The sequence below is a fragment of the Phoca vitulina genome, unplaced genomic scaffold, assembly GCF_004348235.1.
Source record: "Phoca vitulina isolate PV1807 unplaced genomic scaffold, GSC_HSeal_1.0 scaffold17, whole genome shotgun sequence".
NCBI classification, from domain to species: domain Eukaryota; kingdom Metazoa; phylum Chordata; class Mammalia; order Carnivora; family Phocidae; genus Phoca; species Phoca vitulina.
The window spans coordinates 34400563-34421793 of record NW_022589720.1 but is presented as its reverse complement, the minus strand read 5'-3'; the positions used below and the strand labels follow the sequence as shown (position 1 = coordinate 34421793).

At 36.2% G+C, this 21231-nt stretch overlaps 1 protein-coding gene across 1 annotated transcript in view; it reads left to right on the top strand.

The window, feature by feature from the left end:
• Window positions 1-16921, top strand: part of FGF10 (fibroblast growth factor 10) — a 79579-nt gene extending 62658 nt beyond the window's left edge. The window contains exons 2-3 of the mRNA XM_032415364.1: window positions 10395-10498; window positions 14380-16921. Of these exons, the coding sequence (XP_032271255.1) occupies window positions 10395-10498; window positions 14380-14577 (302 nt within the window). The 3' untranslated portion in view covers window positions 14578-16921. The remainder of the gene's footprint in view (window positions 1-10394; window positions 10499-14379) is intronic.
• Window positions 16922-21231: the final 4310 nt, after the last annotated feature.

Genomic DNA, 21231 nt, shown 5'->3' with positions numbered 1-21231 from the left:
ACTCTCCGCCTTACCCATGACCTTCTTACCATTGAAATTAATTGTACCGGGCTTTTCTGAGGGTATCTTCAGCCTGCTTTTCTAAACTCTTCTGTTTTATGCTATTTCCTACCATTTAACACACTGTAAAATGGGATCCAATGTCAGTTATCCTGGGTCACAGCAAATGACTCAAACATGTAAGAATTCCAGTTTGTTTGTTTTCAGATTGCCGGTGGTTGGGAGTAGGGGTATGATTCCCATTTCTAGGGGCACACAAGCTTTTCTAAATCTTTACTTCATGCAAATTTAGCCATATAATCTTTTCTCGCTTTGCAAGTTAAATTTATATCAGCACTTACTGTGGACAATTCTCAAAAATATTTGTATAGGGCGCCTGGGTGGCTCAGTTGGTTAAGCGACTGCCTTCGGCTCAGGTCATGATCCTGGAGTCCCTGGATCGAGTCCCGCATCGGGCTCCCTGCTCGGCAGGGAGTCTGCTTCTCCCTCTGACCCTCCCCCCTCTCATGTGCTTGCTCTCTCTCATTCTCTCTCTCTCAAATAAATAAATAAAAAATCTTTAAAAAAAAAAAAATATTTGTATATAAACTCTCATCCTTACAAACATTTAATCTATGTCTTGTCTATGACCATGCCGCCCTGAATGCGGCCGATCTAATCTAATCAATGTCTCACTGTGAATATATCCTAAGAACACAGAAGGTAATGTTTGAAAACATGGCACTATTGAAATATTGATAACTAGTTATTTCCTGAAATAATTCAATAAAGTTAACCGGACAAAAAATCTCCGGAGAGGGAAAAAAGCAGAAAGTAATTGTCACATTTACTAAATCTATTGATCTAGCACAGTTCCATGAAGAGACACATTAAATGACCATCTGCAAATATTTGTTGACTAATGACCAACATGGAAGACTCCAGCATCATATCTCATTTGCAATTAAAAATGCAGTAGAAAATTAATCTTTAACACATTTTAACAATTAATTTACAACTGAGACTATTGTCCCTAAAACTGTGTTGTTAGCTTCTAATACTTTTCATGGTAGGTCACTGACAATGGTCAAATTACAATACTGGTCAATTAAATATAGCCATAAACTTAGAAATGTTTTAGAATTTGCCACTATATTCCTCAATAAGGCCAACCTAATGACTGCATTTATCCTTGAAGCACCAGTTGAAAATGTAAAAGGTCACTGTGGTCTTCAGCAAATTGAGAAAAATACCTATCTTTTTATATAGAGATGGTAAGAATTTTCTGCTAATTTAGGTCCTGTTTCTGTCTGCAATTCTAAATGAATGTCAGGGGTATCTGAAAGAACTTTGGATGATGGAGAAACTAAATCGCTCTGTTGCATTATTCTGAAAGGGCATCTGGAGTCTAAAACAGTACAAGGTAGGCCAGAACTAGATTAATGATTAGCCCACTCTGGTGTCCTCTTTTTAAAGGTGGTGAGATCATTCTAGAACAAGTATATGCCTTTAACTCTGGGTGGAGAATATGGAATGAAGTGAATCCCTACTTATTTGTAGCAATTTCTTTGTCATCAGTGTAACTTCAAAGGGGCCACATGGTCCCTTAATTTTTTTAGAGTGTTGACACTATTAGCCCTATGAGAATGCATGTAAAATACTTAAGGGAGTAACTGAAGGCACTTAAGTTTCAACCAACATTTCCACACTCTTAGTGAGGGGAAGAAAATAAAGATTATGATATTGCAAATCTTTAAAAAAAAAAAAAAACCTGCCTGCCTATAGACAAAAATGAGGTGTATTTGTACACAAATTCCAAATCTACATAATTATAGTTAGGCAGATGTTGAGTCCCACACCTATCAAAAATACACAAAAGAAAAACCTAGCACTTCTTTCCACATTCTTTAAAATTTTTTCATTAGTGTTAAGCAGCTACCATTATTTGTGTCTATTCCTGTTTGTGGTTCTGCTTCTCTGCACATTTTTCTGTCAGTGCTTTTTCATATCAAAGGTCTTCTCTGTCTCTGAATCATAGTGTATAGAACATTGTGTGGTCCTTGGACCAGCAGAATCAGCATTTCCTGGGAAATGGCTAGAAATTCAAATTCTCTGGCCCCACCCCAGAGCCACTAAATCAAAAATCTCAGCAATCTGTGTTTCAACAAACCTTCCAGATGATTGTGATTCAGGCTCAAGTTTGAGAACCACTGGCATGAAAAACTGGCTAACTCCCCACCATCCTGATTCAGCAGACAGTAAATACCTATTGAATACCTACTGCTCCAGATTCTATGCAATCCTATGAGCTGTAGGCAATTAGCCCCAATTTGCAAATGAGGAAACCAAGACTCAGGAATTATAAATGACCTATTCAAGGTCATACAGCTGGTTAAGTAACAGAGCTGACATGTTAAGCCAAGTTCTTCTGCTCTTCTAGAGCTATTTCCTTCTCATTTACACCTAAGCCCTTCCATTAATTTTGTCACATAAAATATGACTTTGATGTTCCCTTTAAAAATTTGTGTGTGCATATGTGTCTGTGAAGTTATTAGCTGCCTCGTGTGTGTGTGTGTGTGTGTGCACATGCACGCAGGCATGACTGAGAGACAGACAGATGGTGGGGGGCAGGGTGGAGAGAAATGAAATGAGAAAATAAGTAGATAATACAAAAAATAAAATTAGTATCACAAATGTTGCTGTCCAGTCACTCTCAATATATAGCAATTAGATACATTTTGACATTCTTTCAAGACAGTTAACTTAAAGTCTAGATGCACTTTTTGAAATTGTTGAAGGTCAAACAAATATGCAATCCCAAACAGGTCTGTTTAAGCTAAGAGATACTAACGTAGTTTTGTTAACCCTCAGCTATGTGCTCTCCTTTCCCAGTCGGTCTTCAAAAACCCATTCTCTTCTTCCTTTTTGCATTCACCACTCATGGACTATTTTGCTGGGCACATGCTACCTATGAATTTGGTGGCAGTTTTCTACTTCATAATCTCTCTGAAATTTTTTGAGCTTATGTAATTGTCCAGCAAACAAACAGCACCAGATGCTTGTTAAAGGTGTAAGACAAACTACTGCAGTAAGGGAGAGAAACTACAATATTAATTGAGCTCAACTCCAACTAAGACAAAGGTGATTAAGGTTTTTAAGGGAGAACAAAGAGGGATTACAGGAAAGTGGAAAAGGTGATAAAAAAAAAAAAGAGAGAGAGAGATGAGAGACTGTGGAAGTGAAATTTACAGAAGGGAGTACGTAGGGAATTACTGAAAATGGTTTGGGAAGGTGGGTTGGGACAATGTATAACTTGCAATTGGACAGGACTGCATTTTCTTTAAGACTCAGCATGGGACCTGAGGTCACCTTTAGGGACACAGCCTAGTGCAAGTGGAAGACAAGCCTAAGTTTGGTCAAGACTCTTGGCATAGTGTTCAGGAAGATCCTTTGTTCTGTGTGAGGGTTCAGCAGTTCACATAATGTGTTGAGGCTTCAAGTAATTTAACTCTGTTACACATTAAAGAGAAATGAAAACATTATTTGAGAATGAAATATTCTTAATTATTATGATGGAAATTATTTAGATATTGAAAACTGCTATGTATTTTTTTCTGGACATGATCTTATAAACCTAGAATTTATTGGATTTCCTAGATGTAAAGTAGTATTTCACTGCCAAAAATCATGAGTGGAATCATGTTTTCAATAAATTCAAGGGTATCAGTGGACTACCAACTGAAATAATAATTGCTGTGTAATTTTTTCCATACCAGTATTTAATATGAAGCAAAATTATACCCTATTAGATCATTTGCAAATTATCACAATTTTAACAACATAGGAAAATTATTATGTTTTATCATAGATATAAAAGATAAAACTAAGGTAGCTTGTTCTAGACATAAACCTAAATACTTTTTGTTTCCCCCGAATTTTGCACCACATTTGTGTAGAACGTCACTCTCTAATGTAATGGAGAACCTATCAAAAAGAGATACTAGGATTTCTACACAAAACCTCATATCCTGTACTCAGAAAAAAACACTGCCAAGCCTTGCCCATAATTTTGACTCAATCCTAATCAGATTTCATATTAACTCATCAGCTTATTTTAATGGAGGTACTTAGAAGCTCTTTAGAGTATTCTACTTTCATAGTAGAGAAAGTCATTAGAGATAATGTTGATGTCCATTAGTCATCAAGAAAAACATTACATTCTTATTAGTAATCTCCATATATGAACAAGGAAGTGAATGAACTTGGAGATGAAGGTGCCAAATTATTTTTTAAATAAATAATGTCCAAGGAACTGTAAAACTTTAGTCACCTAGAAAATCAGTCTATATGGAAATTAATCGCTTTGTGTTGACTAATCAGTATGCTTCTCTAAAGTACTTTTGAAATCTAAAAATCAAGTGTTTGCTATAATATGTAATATGGAGACGTATTCAAAATAGGTAAAATGGTCTTTACCATTTTGCTATATTCAACTTTATTCAACAAAGCCTGATTTAGTGGAAAGAGAATGGGCCTTGGATCCAAATACCAAATCTACCATACCCTAGGTGAATGTATATTCACCAATTTATTTAATTTCTCCAAGGCCCAATTTCAACATGTGTAGAACATAAGGCTTACCTGATATATTTTGTGAGACTCAGATATGAATATTAAAGTATATGATACCTAACAGTCACTCTGTGTCATTCTTGATTTTTGTGCTATTACTGTCTTTAAGTTCAACTCTACCCCAAATGGTGCTTTCCTTAGCCAAGAATGTTGCCTTGAGACCTCACACTCTAGATAGCCTTTCTGATCCATGTTTGAGACCTCTTTTCTCACAATTTTAATAATGAATAGTTGAAGAGACATACATATATTATTTAGAAAATTTAAAGGAGTTTCAGATTTGTAATAATTGCCTTTAGATAACAAATATTTATATTTTGTAATTCACTGACTTTTCCTTTAAAGAATGGTCATTTGGCCATTTCCTTTTACTTTCATTTTCATTTTATTTTGATGTAGAGTTATTATCTCAAGGTTTTACAAATATGACCATACTATATCAAAAGAAAAAAATTCTGGGGTTGCCTGGGTGGCTCAGTTCGTTGAGCAACTGCCTTCGGCTCAAGTCATGATCCCGGGGTCCTGGGATCGAGCCTCATGTCGGGCTCCCTGCTCAGCGGGGAGTCTGCTTCTCCCTCTCCCTCTGCTCCTCTGCCTGCTTGTGCTCTCTCTCTCAAATAAGAAAAATAAAAATCTTAAAAAAAAAAAAAGAATTTAAAAAAAGAAAAAAATTCTATATTTAATGAATACTGAGTTTTCTTTTACTCAGCCAGTTGCTGGACTGATCATTCATTGATTCATTCAATAAAATAATTCATTCAATAAAAATATATTGAGCACATATTATGAATTATGTATGTATGTCCTGTTCTAATAAAAAGAAGAAGAAGATCACTGCAATTGCTATGGCTCTTTGAGAAAGATACACACCGAAAGAGCTATGATCTATGGTGATTCTCAAGACCACACTTGGAGCCATTTAGCACCACACTGTAGAGTATGGCCACATAATCTCTAAGGTATATAGTGTAAATGTGATAACAACTCTGGGGAGTTCCATAGGCTTTTTTATATTAGGATATAATATAATATAATATAATATAATATAATATAATATAATAATATAATATAATATAATATAATATAATATAATAATATAATATAATATAATATGATATAATATAAGTGGGACACTTGACAACAACTCATGAGAAAGAGATTTAGTTTGGAGAAGTTAGGATTTGTGTATTACATTATACTAATCATAATATGTTTCAGCACATTAAAACTATCAAACTATAGAGCATTATAATATTGAGTAAAATATTTAGAGCAAAATAATAGATGTGAATGATTCTGAATTCATGAGGCTCTGACATTTATGGAGCTGCTTCCAAAGTTCACAACAAAGTTTTTGAAAAGTACATTCCTCACCCAGGACAGCACCACTGCTACTCAATGAAGTACAATCTATACTTTTACTGAGTGGTCCCCACAAAGTACGATTGGTAGGGAGAGCCAACCATAGCTCAAATACAAACTGAATCCTTTTCTCTCCCCCAGGCCTTTCTTCACTCCTTCATTTTTCTCTGCATAGACTATTTCTCTCAACTTTGCAAATTCTCACCTACTAAAATCCTACCCCTGACAGGTTCACCTCAAACATCAACCATCTTCAGGACAATAACTTTACTATTTAAAACCAAGACAAAGTATTTTCTCTCTCATGTACCTCTTAGAATATTTTCTTTGTATTGCAAGTACTTTAATTATATGTGTCCTTATTCTACCCAGTTTTAAAGCTCCTTGAAGGTAAGGACCGTGTCTTGTTTGTTTTTGCATCCTCCATAGTAAGAACTAACACAAATCCTACACATTTGTGCTCAATACATTATTTAATTTACTCAAAGAATCTCTAGGATTTCTTATATATTCATGTTTCATTTATTTAGGAGAGGATAATGGGATTTTGCATTTGTTTTTTACATCTAGCTTTCCCTCTGTCTATATCCATTTTATTAAAGTTTTACTTGCCTTTTACTTTCTCCTGTTGTGTCATGAAAAAACGTTTAAGGAGAAAGTTATCATGATGGCCAATAGTTTGTTTATTCTAATAGCTCAAAAAGAGAAGTATTCTTGGTCCAGGGTGATTGCTAGGGAGAAAATGGGTCAGATGCTTCTCTTCTGGAGAAGGATGAGAAGCATAAACTGGGAAAGAAACTTGTGAATGGCCCTTCTCAGATTAACTACTCAATGATTCATCAAAACATAACTCATGCATTGGCAAGTTAAAAGAAAAGATGATTTACATGAAAATTGTGACTTCTAGGTTATTTCCATTTGGATTTCATCAGTTTGCAAAATCTTCCCCATTACTATGGTGATGATGCATTCTTAGGTAGAATGTGCCCATTAACAGGAGCTGATTTATGTTGCAATCACTTGTAATGTCAATAATCAAACTTTATTATATAGGATTTCAAATATAATTCAAAATAAACTTTAGAGATTGCTATTATTTACTTAAATAAATTTGCCAAATATTGGATCTTTCTAACATGTTTTTTAAAGTCATATAGTTTTAGATAAAATACTTCCTATTTGCCAAAATTCTTAGAGTCCATACAAGATGGTTGATACCTTGAGTCTTACTTAACTCCCTAACCTCTCTTCTCATGACTTCCTGCCTTGTTTCTTGTTCTCTAGTTGATAAGTCAAACATGATTTTCTGAAAACACCACACTGTTTCATCTTAATGCTTTTGTTCATGTGTTCCCACCTTTCCCCTGGATGCTTCTTATTCAACCTTCAAAACCCAATTCAAGTCTCAGCTCCAAATAGTAAGTCTGCCTTGGAGCCCCAGCCAATATGGACTACTTTTATTTTTGCCTCTTTTATCTTCTATCTTAGCTCTTACTATCACTTAATATGTTTTATTGTAATTCTCTGCGTATTTGTCTTTTACTTCCAATACAGCATAGATTTTGCTCACGGAAAGCCATAACTTACTTGGCTTTATGTTCCCATTTCCTAAAAGAGTACCCTTCTCCCCACAGGTCTTCCTATGTGTTTGAATTAAACTGTCCAAAAGCTCTTAAATAGATTTAGAATACCACCTGGCATATTCATCTTTTAAGAGACATCAAAACTGATGTGGTTGAAACTTAATGTAAGTAATAGAATTTCACTACAAGAATATGTCTTCAAATTTAGAAAATATCTGACTTACATGAATAAGAAATATAATTTATGTTCCCTTTCATTAATGATATAATTTTCAGGAGTTAGTTTCTTTAAGTAACAAAACAGTACTTTATAACTTTTGAGATAATTGTAGATTCACAAAAATTGTAAGAAATACAGAGAAATCTGTATGCCTTTCACTTACTTTCCCCTAGGATGTCATCCTTCAATTGGCATTTAATTTTACATCAAAATATACAAATATAGAATGCTAAGTTATTAGTCCAACAACCATCAAGTAGAATTCTGGTTCTCTTTTTCAAAAAAGACTTTTATAAGCAAACTTAATCATCCTTACCAAAGAACAGAGAACACTGAAGAGGTTCTTCATAAAAAAAATGGACAAGTCTGCTACACTTGAGCCCCTCAGAAAGTTACTTTCACATTAACAGATGTTTATAATAAAGACAGTCATTGTTCATTACCACAAAATTATCAGATTATACTTTACTGACATACACAAAAAATTCTTTTCAGAATTTGAAAAAATCTTAAGTCATCTAGGTCTTCCCACTTTCTATTTCAAAGCATAGCGAACTTTTTCACACTAGTCTTAACTGGTTGCAGAGTGGGAAAATGGTTAATTGATTGATGAATTCTTTGACTATTGAGTTCCTGTTTTGTGCAAAGCAGAAAAATCCAGGGGTTTCCAAGCTAACTATACCATGTGCAATGCACTCTCAGAAATGATTGGTCAAGGATTTAGTAACATTTGTATCACGGTTTTCTTTTTGTCACCTTCAAAAATCCTGCTTTATTCTTTGCTAAAATCATCCTTCAATGTTTTCATTCTAACAATTTTTGGTTACAAAAGCATACATAGGGAACAACTTGCAATTTACTGACAGTGCTTGTTTCTTAGGCAAAGTAAATACCGGCCTAAATATTTTGCCCAAGATTTCAACCTCCTGCGTTGCTCTGTATCTTCTGCTTGTGACATAAAGTACATTAGATTCCCTTCCCTGATACTTAGACATTTTCCTCTGTGGCATGCCTATTAAAGACTGTTATCTTGATGAGTCATTTTGTCAGATGGTTTTCCAACAGGATTCCCTTGGAGAATGGGAAAAGGTGGGGAGATATGATAGAGAGGTAAATACAGATGGAGAGCACAACAGTCTGAAATCCAGAAGCTTAGGTGTTGGATCCATTATAACTGACCTCTGTCACTTTAGCATCTTATGTGTGAGTTATATAATCTCATATCCTCTGTTTTTCATCTGTAAGTAAGAATAGCAATACCTTCCTAGAGGACTGTTGTGAGAATTAAAGAAATAAACTACAAGAAAGTATTTTTCAATATGCCAATAAATGGATGTATTTGTTTGTACCTCGAAGGCAAGGTAAAATATCGAATGCTTTCCCTGTAGTTACCTACAGACCTTTCAGAGAAAATTACCTTTAGATGCACCAACCAAAACATGTGTATTAGGGAAAAAGTTCTCTTGTCTATCAGTTACAAATTCTCTCAGTTTTCCATTCTTTCTAGGGGAAAAAAAAAAAAAGCCTTTAAAAATGCTGATGGATACTGGATATTCTCCCAACCCAGTAATGATTTTGCTATTTTAAAGACAATGTGGATGTTGGGATTAGACTTTCTGTATCACAGAATGTCAACACATTTCCAAAACTGAATTTATCAGTTAAATGTAGCCAAGAGATTTAGTTTATCTAAGTGTCCTACAAAGGAGAAATAGTTTACCACTGTTTTTACAGATTGAGGCAAATCTGACATATTATTGACATATGCTATGGATTTAATTTAATACCATAGTACAGATGTGTGCTCTGATAAGTTTTTGTGAAATCTAGGCTAAGATAGAGTTGTTTCAATATTTATGGGGTTGAAAATGCAGAGTTAGCAAAGGAAGCATTTTAATTAAAACAATATTTTTCTTTATATGCTCAGAGTAAAATATAAGGGAATTCTTTTATTTTTTTTTTTTATTTTAAAGATTTTATTTATTTATTTGACAGAGAGAGACACAGTGAGAGCAGGAACACAAGCAGGGGGAGTGGGAGAGGGAGAAGCAGGCTTCCCGCGGAGCAGGGAGCCCGATGTGGGACTCGATCCCAGGACCCTGGGATCATGACCTGAGCCGAAGGCAGACGCTTAACGACTGAGCCACCCAGGCGCCCCGACTGAGCCACCCAGGCACCCTAAGGGAATTCTTTTAAAGACTTACTACTTGTTTCAATATAATTGCTAGGTTTTTAGGCACATCGAAAGAGATTTTTTTTCCAATTTTTAATTTTTTTAATTTTTATTTTTTTTAAAGATTGATTTATTTGAGAGACAGAGAGAGAGTGGGGGGGGGAAGGGGCAGAGGGAGAAGGAGAAAGAGAATCTTAAACAGACTCCGCGCTGAGTGGAGAGCCTGACACGGGGCTCAATCTCACCACCCTGAGATCATGACCTGAGCTGAAATCAAGAGCCGTTTGCTTAACTGACTGAGCCACCCGGATGCCCCCAGTTTTTAAAAATCTACTAATTTTAGAATGATCAGAAATTAAAACTCAATAGTTCTGATTTTCTCTTTCTTTCACCTAAATATATGTGACCCTTTAAATTTAGCTTTTTTTTTTATTGTATGTTTTAGGTATCCTAGAGATAACTTCAGTGGAAATCGGAGTTGTTGCCGTCAAAGCCATTAACAGCAACTATTATTTAGCCATGAACAAGAAGGGGAAACTCTATGGCTCAGTAAGTATTCTGCTTTAGTTTTCCAAGTCCGCTGCAGTAAATCATTACCAGGGTTTTGGACTGTTTCCCTCAGACACTGAAGAGCTTTGTTATCATTCTATTGCTAGTAAATAGAGCCACGGTGGGCTGGTCACCAGAGTTTCAAGAGCTGGCAAAGCAGCTCTTGCAACTGTGTAATTTCCTCTGTTGTTCACCCATCAGTCTACCACACAGGCTGTTGCTGGCTTTCGTCAGTCCGTGCTCTGAACTGTTAACAGGTCAGACTCTCACGGAAGCATCTGGTCAGATTGGCACGGGTGCTGCAGACAACTTGGAGAAGAATCATTGAAAACAAAGACCTTAAATTGCGTAGGAAACCATACACTGTGTGTGTTTTAGAGCGGAAGATAAAACAGGGGTTTGGTATTTTGTATTCTGTTAAAATATGAGATGGGGAGGCAGATTAAGAAATTCACCATTTGTGTGTGCCTTCAATCAGCTTCATAATTTTATTTACCTAGACAACAGTCATTAGTTCACTGATGCAGCTGGTACCCAGCCAATGCTTTGGGTACATACATCTCTGAGTTTCATAGCAAGGATTAAGGAATATCACTTCAAAATGTGTAAATAACCTTATTTTGTTGATTAGCATAAGGACAATTGCACTGCCTGCCCAGAGCCAGCAGCTCCCAAACTTGACCACAATCACTGGGAAGGATTTTTTGATACATTAAAGCTGTGATAAGATCTAAGAATTTGAATTTCTAACAAGGTTCCAGGTGTTCCTGATGCAACACTTTGATAACCCAACTTAAGAACCACTGGTCTGATTATAGAATAGTCTTGTATTTCATTTGTATCAGGTCCACTCATAACTGGGGAGTTGGGCACACACACTGTAGGCCAGTCCCTCTGTCTGGGGTAACTGCCTTTTGCATGGCAGGGGGAGGGACGTGGTTAAAGGAATTTTAAAATTTTCCATTATGTGCAGCTCTGCTCATGAGCCCAGAAGAGAAATGGGCCATTTTTTTATTATTATTTTTTCAAAGATATTATTTATTTATTTGACAGAGAGAGAGACAGCGAGAGAGGGAACACAAGCGGGGGAGTGGGAGAGGGAGAAGCAGGCTTCCCGCAGAGCAGGGAGCCTGATGCGGGGCTCGATCCCAGGACCCTGGGATCACGACCTGAGTGGAAGGCAGATGCTTAACAACTGAGCCACCCAGGTGCCCCAATAATGGGTCATTTTAAAAAGTGGTACCATTCAGGGGTTCACAGCATAATCACTTTTGAGGCATTTTTTATTTATTTTCTTGAATGAACATGCTTGAATCCCTCCTTAATCTACTATTATCAGAATCACTGGGTAAGAGGACCAGGTTTATATTCTTTGCAGAGATACTAATACACTTAGTCAAAACTAAAACTTTAAAGTCACATCAACACAAATTTAAATTGAGAGAAAAAAAGGTAAACAATTTTAATTGCAATAAAAGATTGAAATAACTTTTAATTGATAAAGTATACCTCTTTAAAAAGGTGGCGTCAGAGAGAAATGGAGAATTCTTAAATGAACAGGGTCATAAAAATATTTAATAACCTTTTTCTTCTATCCCAACACAACTCACATACTGTGTCTATGCTTCTTACTAAACTCTAAGATGTATGAATAATTTCATTGTTTCATCATTTCTGTATCTAAAGTAGATGCCCATTGCTTTCTATCATAGCACCCCCTTTTAGTTATCTGCAATGAGATTTATCAGAAATTCTCTCATGAATGTGTTTATTCTTGACTGTTTTCCCCCAATAAATTGTGAGCTTAAATTGGACAGGGGCTGCCTTATCCCACACTATACCCTCAGCACTCAGATCCATCCAGAGCATAGCCCCAAGACCTTTTCTTTTTTTTTTTTTTTTTTTTTGACTTTCTTAAGTATGACTTGCCTAAATGCTGTAAACACATAGATTCCTAGGTCCCTCCTCCAGAGATTCTGATACATCTGAGCTAAGGTATAAATACTAAAAAAACACCTGAGATTAGGAATCTGCTGCAGGTAAACCTCACTTGGAGACATTGTTCTAGGGGCACATGGGTGGTTCAGTCAATTGAGCAAATGACTCGGTTTCAAGTCAGGTCATAATCTCAGGGTAATGAGTTCGAGCCTGGCATCAGGCTCTGCACTCAACGGGAGTCTGCTTGAGACTTCCGCACACGTGTTCTGTTTCTCTCTCAAATAAACAAATCTTTTAAAAAAAAAAAAGACATTACTCTATAAATTTATTTTGGAAAGGAAAAAATAAGTATCTGCTGCTACTTTTCTATACACAGCTCTGTTGCAAATATAAAATCATCTCAAATAACCCCAATCCTCCCACAGTCTCTAAACTGCACCCCCTTTATTAGAATGAATATGATTATTCACATAAAAAATCATCACTGCTTTGAAGCCATATAGTTTTAGACAAACTATGTTTGTGATGGTTCTGATAATGTTCAAAATGATGATCTAGTTCACAGAAACCCAGATACTTAAATATACACACATTCAGGAATTGAGAATTTAGTAAAAAAAAATTTTTTAAATCCCAAGGTGAGAAAAACTGCCCAGGAGAGGCCAACTAAAAGATCCCTACAATACTCTTGGTTTGGATTGGAAAACATAGAACCAGAAGAGCAAAATCCCGTATTTCTTAGCTTCTTATCTGCTTTAATGTGGATATAAGAGAAGAGGGACATTTCTTTTTTTTTTTTTTTTAAGATTTTATTTATTTGACAGAGAGAGACACAGCGAGAGAGGGAACACAAGCAGCAGGAGTGGGAGAGGGAGAAGCCGGCTTCCCGAGCAGCAGGGAGCCCGATGCGGGGCTCAATCCCAGGACCCTGAGATCATGACCTGAGCCGAAGGCAGATGCTTAACGACTGAGCCACCCAGGAGCCCCTGGAGGGACATTTCTAAAGCCAGAGTTTTGAGATTAGTGGTTACTCTTCATCAGTAACTCCAGAGAAAGATACTGGATTTATGGAATGAAGGAAACATCAATTCTTGTCCCCAAAATCCCCTTAAAACACATGGCCACTTGAAACAAAGCCAAAGGACTATGGCTATAGAGTGGAATTTCCCAGGACCAAAGTCTCAGGTTTCTACAGTAAAGGCAGTGATAGTCACCATGTTTGTAATTTCTTTGATATGATAATTCACAAAGCAAGGCATTCCATGTCCTAGTTTTCAATCATTTCTAGACCTCAGAGTAAATCTATTAAAATTCCAAGTTATGGAAAATTGTATATTATCTACCAAAATAGAGAAATCTAGTATTTGTAAAAAAGGAAAACATCCCCCCACCCTTCCCTGGCCCTCTTGGTTATCTAGAACGATTATGATTTTGTTATAAGATCTGCTTTCTTACCAATGTGGGTGTATTTATTATGGATTTATAGGTAAAGTTTGCAAACTTGATAAGCCCAAGTTTTTTCTGTAATTCTGTTTTCCCCATGAGACCCCTGGTCATTATTCTGAAGAAAAAAAAAAAAGGATTATAACACTATTCTTTATCATTGACTCATCACAAATACTGATAGTGGAACCTTTGCTTCTTGACAATCATTCTAGGCACTTAAGCCATGTCATATTCAAAACACACCAGCTTTTTAAAAGGGCCCTAACATGTGGTTATGATGATCAATTAAAGTGAATCATGAGCCTTCAAACACAGAACCTGTTTTGTGGTTGTGAGTTCTACTCTTCTATTGTTGACACCACGCATTAAGTGCGCAACTTAGGTACAAATGGCAACAGCAAACAAAACTCTTGAACTGGAGTTCTCTGGATGGTGGGTGTCAAATGGAAGTAAGTATCATCATCACCAGAATAAAAGATCTTATTTTCCCCTTGCAGAAAGAATTTAACAATGACTGTAAGCTGAAGGAGAGGATAGAGGAAAATGGATACAATACGTACGCATCCTTCAACTGGCAACACAATGGGAGGCAAATGTACGTGGCATTGAATGGAAAAGGAGCTCCCCGGAGAGGACAGAAAACACGAAGAAAAAACACCTCAGCTCATTTTCTTCCAATGGTGGTACACTCATAGAGGAAGGCAAGGTTTGTGGATGCAGGAGAACCAAAGGTTCTTTTGCCAGGACTAGTTGGTATTCTTCATGAAGACAGTAGCTCAAAAGGCAGAGACACACTGTAGATGTCAGATGTCTGCTTGCTTGAACGAAAGGAAGTCTTTGAAGGTTTTGTACTCACTGCTGACATATGATGTTCTTTTAATTAGTTCTGTGTCATGCCTTATAATCGAGATATAGGCAGAGTTACATGGGATGGAAGTTATTCCTAAGCAAACAACATTGTGGCTGGGTTTTTGGAGAAGTTTTTGTTTCTGTTCTTGTTTTTTAACCTCTGAGCTAGAACTTAAAGGACATGGAACAATCTGTTGGATCTTCGGGAAAGTTATTTATGGAATACGAACTCATATCAAAGACTTTCATTGCTCATGCAAGCCTAATGATTCAATGAGCAGTAAGACATGCAAGCATTTACTGGAAAGCACTTGGGTCACATCATATGCACAACCAAAGGAGCTTTGGGCGTGGCATCATGGAAGAGTTGGATAAGAATTAAAAAAATGTAAACATGTTAGTGTTAAACTGTTCTAACAAAACAAATAGTACGGTATGCTTGTGCATTCTGCCTTCATCCCTTTCTATTTCGTTCTAAGTTATTTATTTAATAGGATGTTAAATATCTTTTGGGGTTTTAAAGAGTATCCTCAGCAGCTGCCCTCTGATTTACCTTTTCTTTTTCTTCAGCACACCACATGCATGTTCATGACAAAGTGTTTTTAAAACTTGGCAAACACTTCAAGAATAGGAGAGGAGATAGGGAAGCAGGGTGAGAGCCCCATGTGCTATGAGTTAACTTAATATCACTCCTGCAATAAGAACCATCCACAATAAATATGACAGTGTTGTGGCATGGCTTGATGAGAGATATCTGCCATCGTTTAAAAACATCGATCACTCCTAAGGCTTCCTTTCATAAAAAAATAGACCAGAAGGCCAAATTTTTCTCTTTCAATACACCAATGGGGCTCTAAGAATATACTAAAAGAAGGAAAATTGTTAAATAAATTTTAGTAGCCCAGCCTCATTATTTCCCAATGATTTTTTGCCGTGTGTCACGGTGGTAAGTGATGAAGAGGCTGTCTGCATATGTAAGAACCCTTTATAAGTCCCACAGAGTGCATTTCCCCCAAAGGAATTATCAAGGAATTTGAAGTGTAACTCTCCCAGGGGCTTAAACTGAGCAAATATATCCTCGTATATGTGTAACCATATACTGAAACCTGTTCGAGCTGTATGATCTAGTCTTTACAAAACCAAATAAAACTTATTTTCTGTCAATTTAAAGAGCTTTGGAACATTCCATCATGTAACCATATCAAAATTCATTTTGTTAGAGCAGGTATAGAAAACAATACGTAAGAGTATACCAGTCATCATCACATTGTATTCCAGTAAATAAATACATAAGCCTTATTTGCAGTGTCTGTAGTGATTTTTTTTAAAAAGTGTAGAAAAATATTATTTGTTTTAAATACTTTAAGTGATAACTATAAGATTATATTGATGCTGCAGTTTTATCTTCATATTTCTTGTTTTGAAAAGGTCTGTTTATTTTTATTGTTCGGACACAGTATTTTGGTACAAGGGAAAGATTCACTAAATGTGTCTTTTTACTAAAGTTTAACCTCTAGAAAGGCTGGTGTTTTGTGATCCTCTCTTATAACTTAATTGTGTCAATGCTTAACCAGCACTTCCAGTTAATCTGTTATTTAAGAATTAATTTTAAAAGAAACTTTCCCATAAAGTCATCCCATAAAAGATCTTATTTATTTTTCATTCCTTAAAAAGTTGGGATTTCAAAAGATACATATTTGAGGCAGAGAGTTTGGGCTTATGGCTAAAGTTGCATTTGATGGCACTTGGCTTCCAACTTGCTTCTTAACAAATCAGATTCTAAAAATGTTTAATTTTTGTGGTTGGAATCTGTATGTGAAAATGTAATTGGTAACTGAGTCTGAGACCTATAATGTAATGTATTGCTATCAGAACTAGATTATCTTTGTTCTTTTATTTTAAAATAATAATTGCACCTGACACACGAACACAGACCACCCAAAACCAAAATTAAATGTTTGGTGAGACAAATATAGGATTAGATGACTGCATGAACAGCAAACAGGGCACAAACTGGATTCGTATTTCACATAGCCATTTAGATTACCAAGGAGACTATGTGTAAACAGGCATCATTATCGGACTCCAAACACTAAAACAGCTTCTAGCAAAATATATCAAAGCTTGCAGAAGCCAAAAATAGAAAACATCTCCCTCACCCCCACCCACCCACACCCCAACACCACACACACACACACACACACACACACACACACACAGAGATAAGGACAAAAACAGTCTGGTAAGGAGAAAGGAGATTCTCCTGCATTTAAAAACGGCATCTTGCTTGATACTGAAATAGAATTCTGGTCCCCTTTGCAGCTGGATTGTGCTACTGAAGAAAAGGCACTTCCAGCCCTGAATAGTGTATGTTAAAAAAAAAAATCATGATGATTTTGGGAGCTCAACCTCTGCGGGAAGTGTGGCCCCTGGCCACGATGTCAAGGTCTGTCAGCCACAAACGTGTGTCCATCTGAGCGTTGGTTCCGAGGAGACTCCTCATAAAGATATAGAATCCCTCCCTCCTCCTACCTCCCAAAAGGCTGAACAGTGTATAGTATGTTACCTTTAAATAAATCAATAAAAATGCTGGGAAAAGAAAATAAAAATATTGTCCTTGTTTGTTTTATTAGCCTATACCTAACTACACCTGGTAATAAAAAAAGAAGCTCAAGTGCTCTATGCATGGCAGGACGTGGTTAAATACCCCACAGTCCCAAACAACAACAAAAGAAAAAAAAAATCACTCAAACATTTGTAAGTTTTCTTTAATGTTTTACATGTGTGAGTCAGCTATCCTTACTCTAATAACAACCAAATGCTTTAAGATTTTTCCTAAGTTTTCAGGTCCACCTAAGTTTACACAGTGGATAAAGAAGGATGAATTGAAAACAAGGATGGCTTGTGAAACAATGAAAGACTTTTGGAGGAAAGCCAGGAGGCTGCAAGCTCTGATTTCAAGAGGAGAGAGTAGGCCAATGAATTTGATTTGAAAATTAGAAAGAGAAAAGTATATAGTTATGCAAGCTGGGTCCAGGGCCCAAGCAAGGTTTTGGACATTATCCAAATTGATCAGCATTAATGCTGCAAAATTCCAATAATTTGGATGTTGTTAATTCAGGATTTATGATTATTCAGCAAAAATAAAATTTACCTTTTCCTTATCAGTGAAGGCTCTAGCTGATCCAAACTTTGTTTAAATAAAAATATCTGTAGGAAACCAGGAAATACTTACAATACGTGGTACATTAGAAGTAACCCATTTAAGGGGCGCCTGGGTGGCTCAGTTGTTAAGCGTCTGCCTTTGGCTCGGGTCATGATCCCAGGGTCTTGGGATCGAGCCTTGCATTGAGCCCCGCATCGGGCTCCCTGCTCAGCGGGAAGCCTTCTTCTCCCTCTCCCACTCCCCCTGCTTGTGTTCCCTCTCTCTCTCTGTCAAAAAATAAATAAAATCTTAAAAAAAAAAAAAAAAGAAGTAACCCATTTAATGCAAACAAATGCCATGTTGATTAAGAATTCTTATGTATTTCACTCGACAGGACTTTTGCAACTTAAGCAAAGCAGTTAAGAAAAAAAGGGGAGTATTTTGTAAGGATACTGGAAAGAAATGGGCAGGTCTGAATTCCACCAGAACTGGGAAATGAAGCGACTAAACTCTGCCTCCTCCCAGCACTCATTTCCTCTTACCTCTGACTGGCTTTATTTGCTGGGCTACTGCTTGCCACCAATTTACATCTTTCCAACTCTAAAACCCAAAACCTCTTTTTCTCAAGATCCCCAAATGGAAACATCCTAGGTGTGACTGTTATTGGCCAGGAGTGGATAGGATCCCAACCTCTAGAGCAAACAGTCTGACAAGCCATAGGGACACTGGGATTGGCCAGGTTTCAGTCACATGACCACAGAGCTCCAAGGTGCAGATTTTGACAGCCCACACACATTTGAAGAAGTGAAGAATAGTGTACCAAGGGAAGGGCAGTGCTGGACAGATCAAAAACAAATATGGTTCTTAGTTACATCTATTTAAATGAGACCACTGCATGGAGCACTGGGTGTTATACGCAAACAATGAATCATGGAACACTACATCAAAAACTAATGATGTAATGTATGGTGATTAACATAACATAATAATAAAAAATAATAAAAATAAATGAGATCACTGACTTAAACATTTACCTTTTTTCAAAACACATTATCATCTAATCTTATATTTTTCGCTAATTCTAATTAGCCTTCAGCTAATTTGTTCAAATCAGAGACATCTCAAGATGTTTTTCTTTTATGTATTTTTTATAAGGGAAAGATTGTATTTGTTTTGTTTTGTTTTGTTTTAAAGCCAAGAGAAGGGCTCTGAATGTAGCCAGGATCACTATAATTCTGCAAACTTTATGGAATAATAATTGAGATGAATCCAATTTTTCACTAAATCAAAAGGTAATCCTGCTAAATATTAAACTATACCATAACGACATCAAAAGTATTTCTTTACCTCAAAAGCACATACCAGTATTTTCAAGTATATCGACATGTAGACAAAATCTGCAACTCAAATGCCATTCATTTTTTTAAAATGTAGAATAAAAAAGAAAGAAAAAGAAAAAAACCTGCTTTATGTCTTTTACTACGTCTTGTATACATTCACAATGAGACAAAAGAAAACTTTGTAACATGCATTTCTCTTTCACTGATTAGAATAAAACACAAAATGCCCTTGCAAGTGAATAATCTACTGAAAATACCTTTACAAACACCATGTATTTATTAGTTAAAATGGAATAATCATGATCAAACTAATGAGATCAAAGGAATTGGTCTCATTCCTAAGTGGCTAATAATGAATATTTCCATGTGGCTGCTGCACGGTATCAGCTAAGGGCAACAATTCTATACCCAAAGACAACAGCCATATGTCAACCATATATGCATGTGGCATGTATTATCTTACACATTTTTATTATCCTCCACAAAAGAGCCTATGTTCATTTTTTAATATAGGCAATTGCATCCTCTAGAGATGAGCACAGCAAATGAAGAATCAAAACATCCCATGTTCCTCATTACAACTGTAAATTGAACATATGCCTTCGTACAACTTAGGCAGTGACCCCAGCTGTAGAATAACCAACTACAGTGAGGTCTTAACCCTCCTGAAGTTTGTTTTTAATTACCTTATACACATTGTAAATGACTAAATAATCTTACAATTTTCTAAATTAGTTATCATTTCTGTGCTCAATTTAAGCTGCTGACAATGCAAACAAATATTCCCAGGTCTTTCAAGGAGCAGTAAATTAAAATCAGTGTTTCATAGGTATTATAAATCAAAAAAAAAAAAAAAGACTGCTTTTTATGGTTTTCAGGTTAGAGGTCACTTATCAATTCAATTCAACAAAAAAAAATATTTTAACATCTGATATTTAACCACCAGACTTTTCTACACCCATTTTTTTCAGTGACATGATCAATACGTTCAGACATTAATAGTATTTAAGCCAATATCTGTAAAACCAATATAAGAAAAAATCTGGGTTTTGGGGAGCTTTCCAACCGACAAAAGAAAAACACTGAAAAATGACATTGCGAATAAGTTACAAACAATATCTTGTTTTCCTGATAAACTGATATTAAGTGTAAAATGCATTTTATGATGCAAGCTTACCCTCATGCAGGAAACAAATGAAATTTAATAGTATTTTTAATAGTATTTTTAAAGTCAGATCGGACAATTTTCCTTTTCATCTTACCCTGGGAAAGTTCCGCATTCCGTCCTCTAAAATCTCCTAAGAAATAGGCAAATCACCACATATCAACTGCAACATCCCCATTCTTAACTCCAGGTGATATTAAATAGCTATGTGAAATCTATTTTCTTATTAAACTCACAAGAAAAGAGACTTTATTTAGACCCATACCCACCTTCAGCTGCTTCAAACAAGTAAAGACACCATAGTAATGTTAGTAGAGATTGTTGGAGGCCTCTAGTATTGGGTGCCTGGAATTGTTATTTTCACCTTTCTGGTTTTATTTATTTTTTTCATTTCTATTTCTCTCTATGGTTAGAAATATTTGCAGATGTAATTAGTTAAGGCCAATTGAAACCAGAGTTGACCCCTCATCTAGCATGACTTGTGTCCTGATAAAAATCAGAAACTTGGACACAGACATGCACACAGGGAGAACACCCATGAACACAAAGACAGAGATTGCGGTGAGGAATCTACAAGCCACGCAACACCGATGATCACCAGCAAACCACCAAAAGCTCTTCACTTACAGCCCGCAGAAGGAACCAACCCTGCCAGTACCTTCATTTCAGACTTCTAGCCTTCTGTACAGTGAGACTATGAAATTCTTAAATCCACCCAGTTTGTGATACTTTATTATGATAGCCCTGGGAAACTAGTAAAGAGTCTGTAACGTAAGACCCACAGAACTCAGTTAGGATGATGTCTGACACACCTGGGATCATAATGCTTTCATGTGAATACACAGAATTG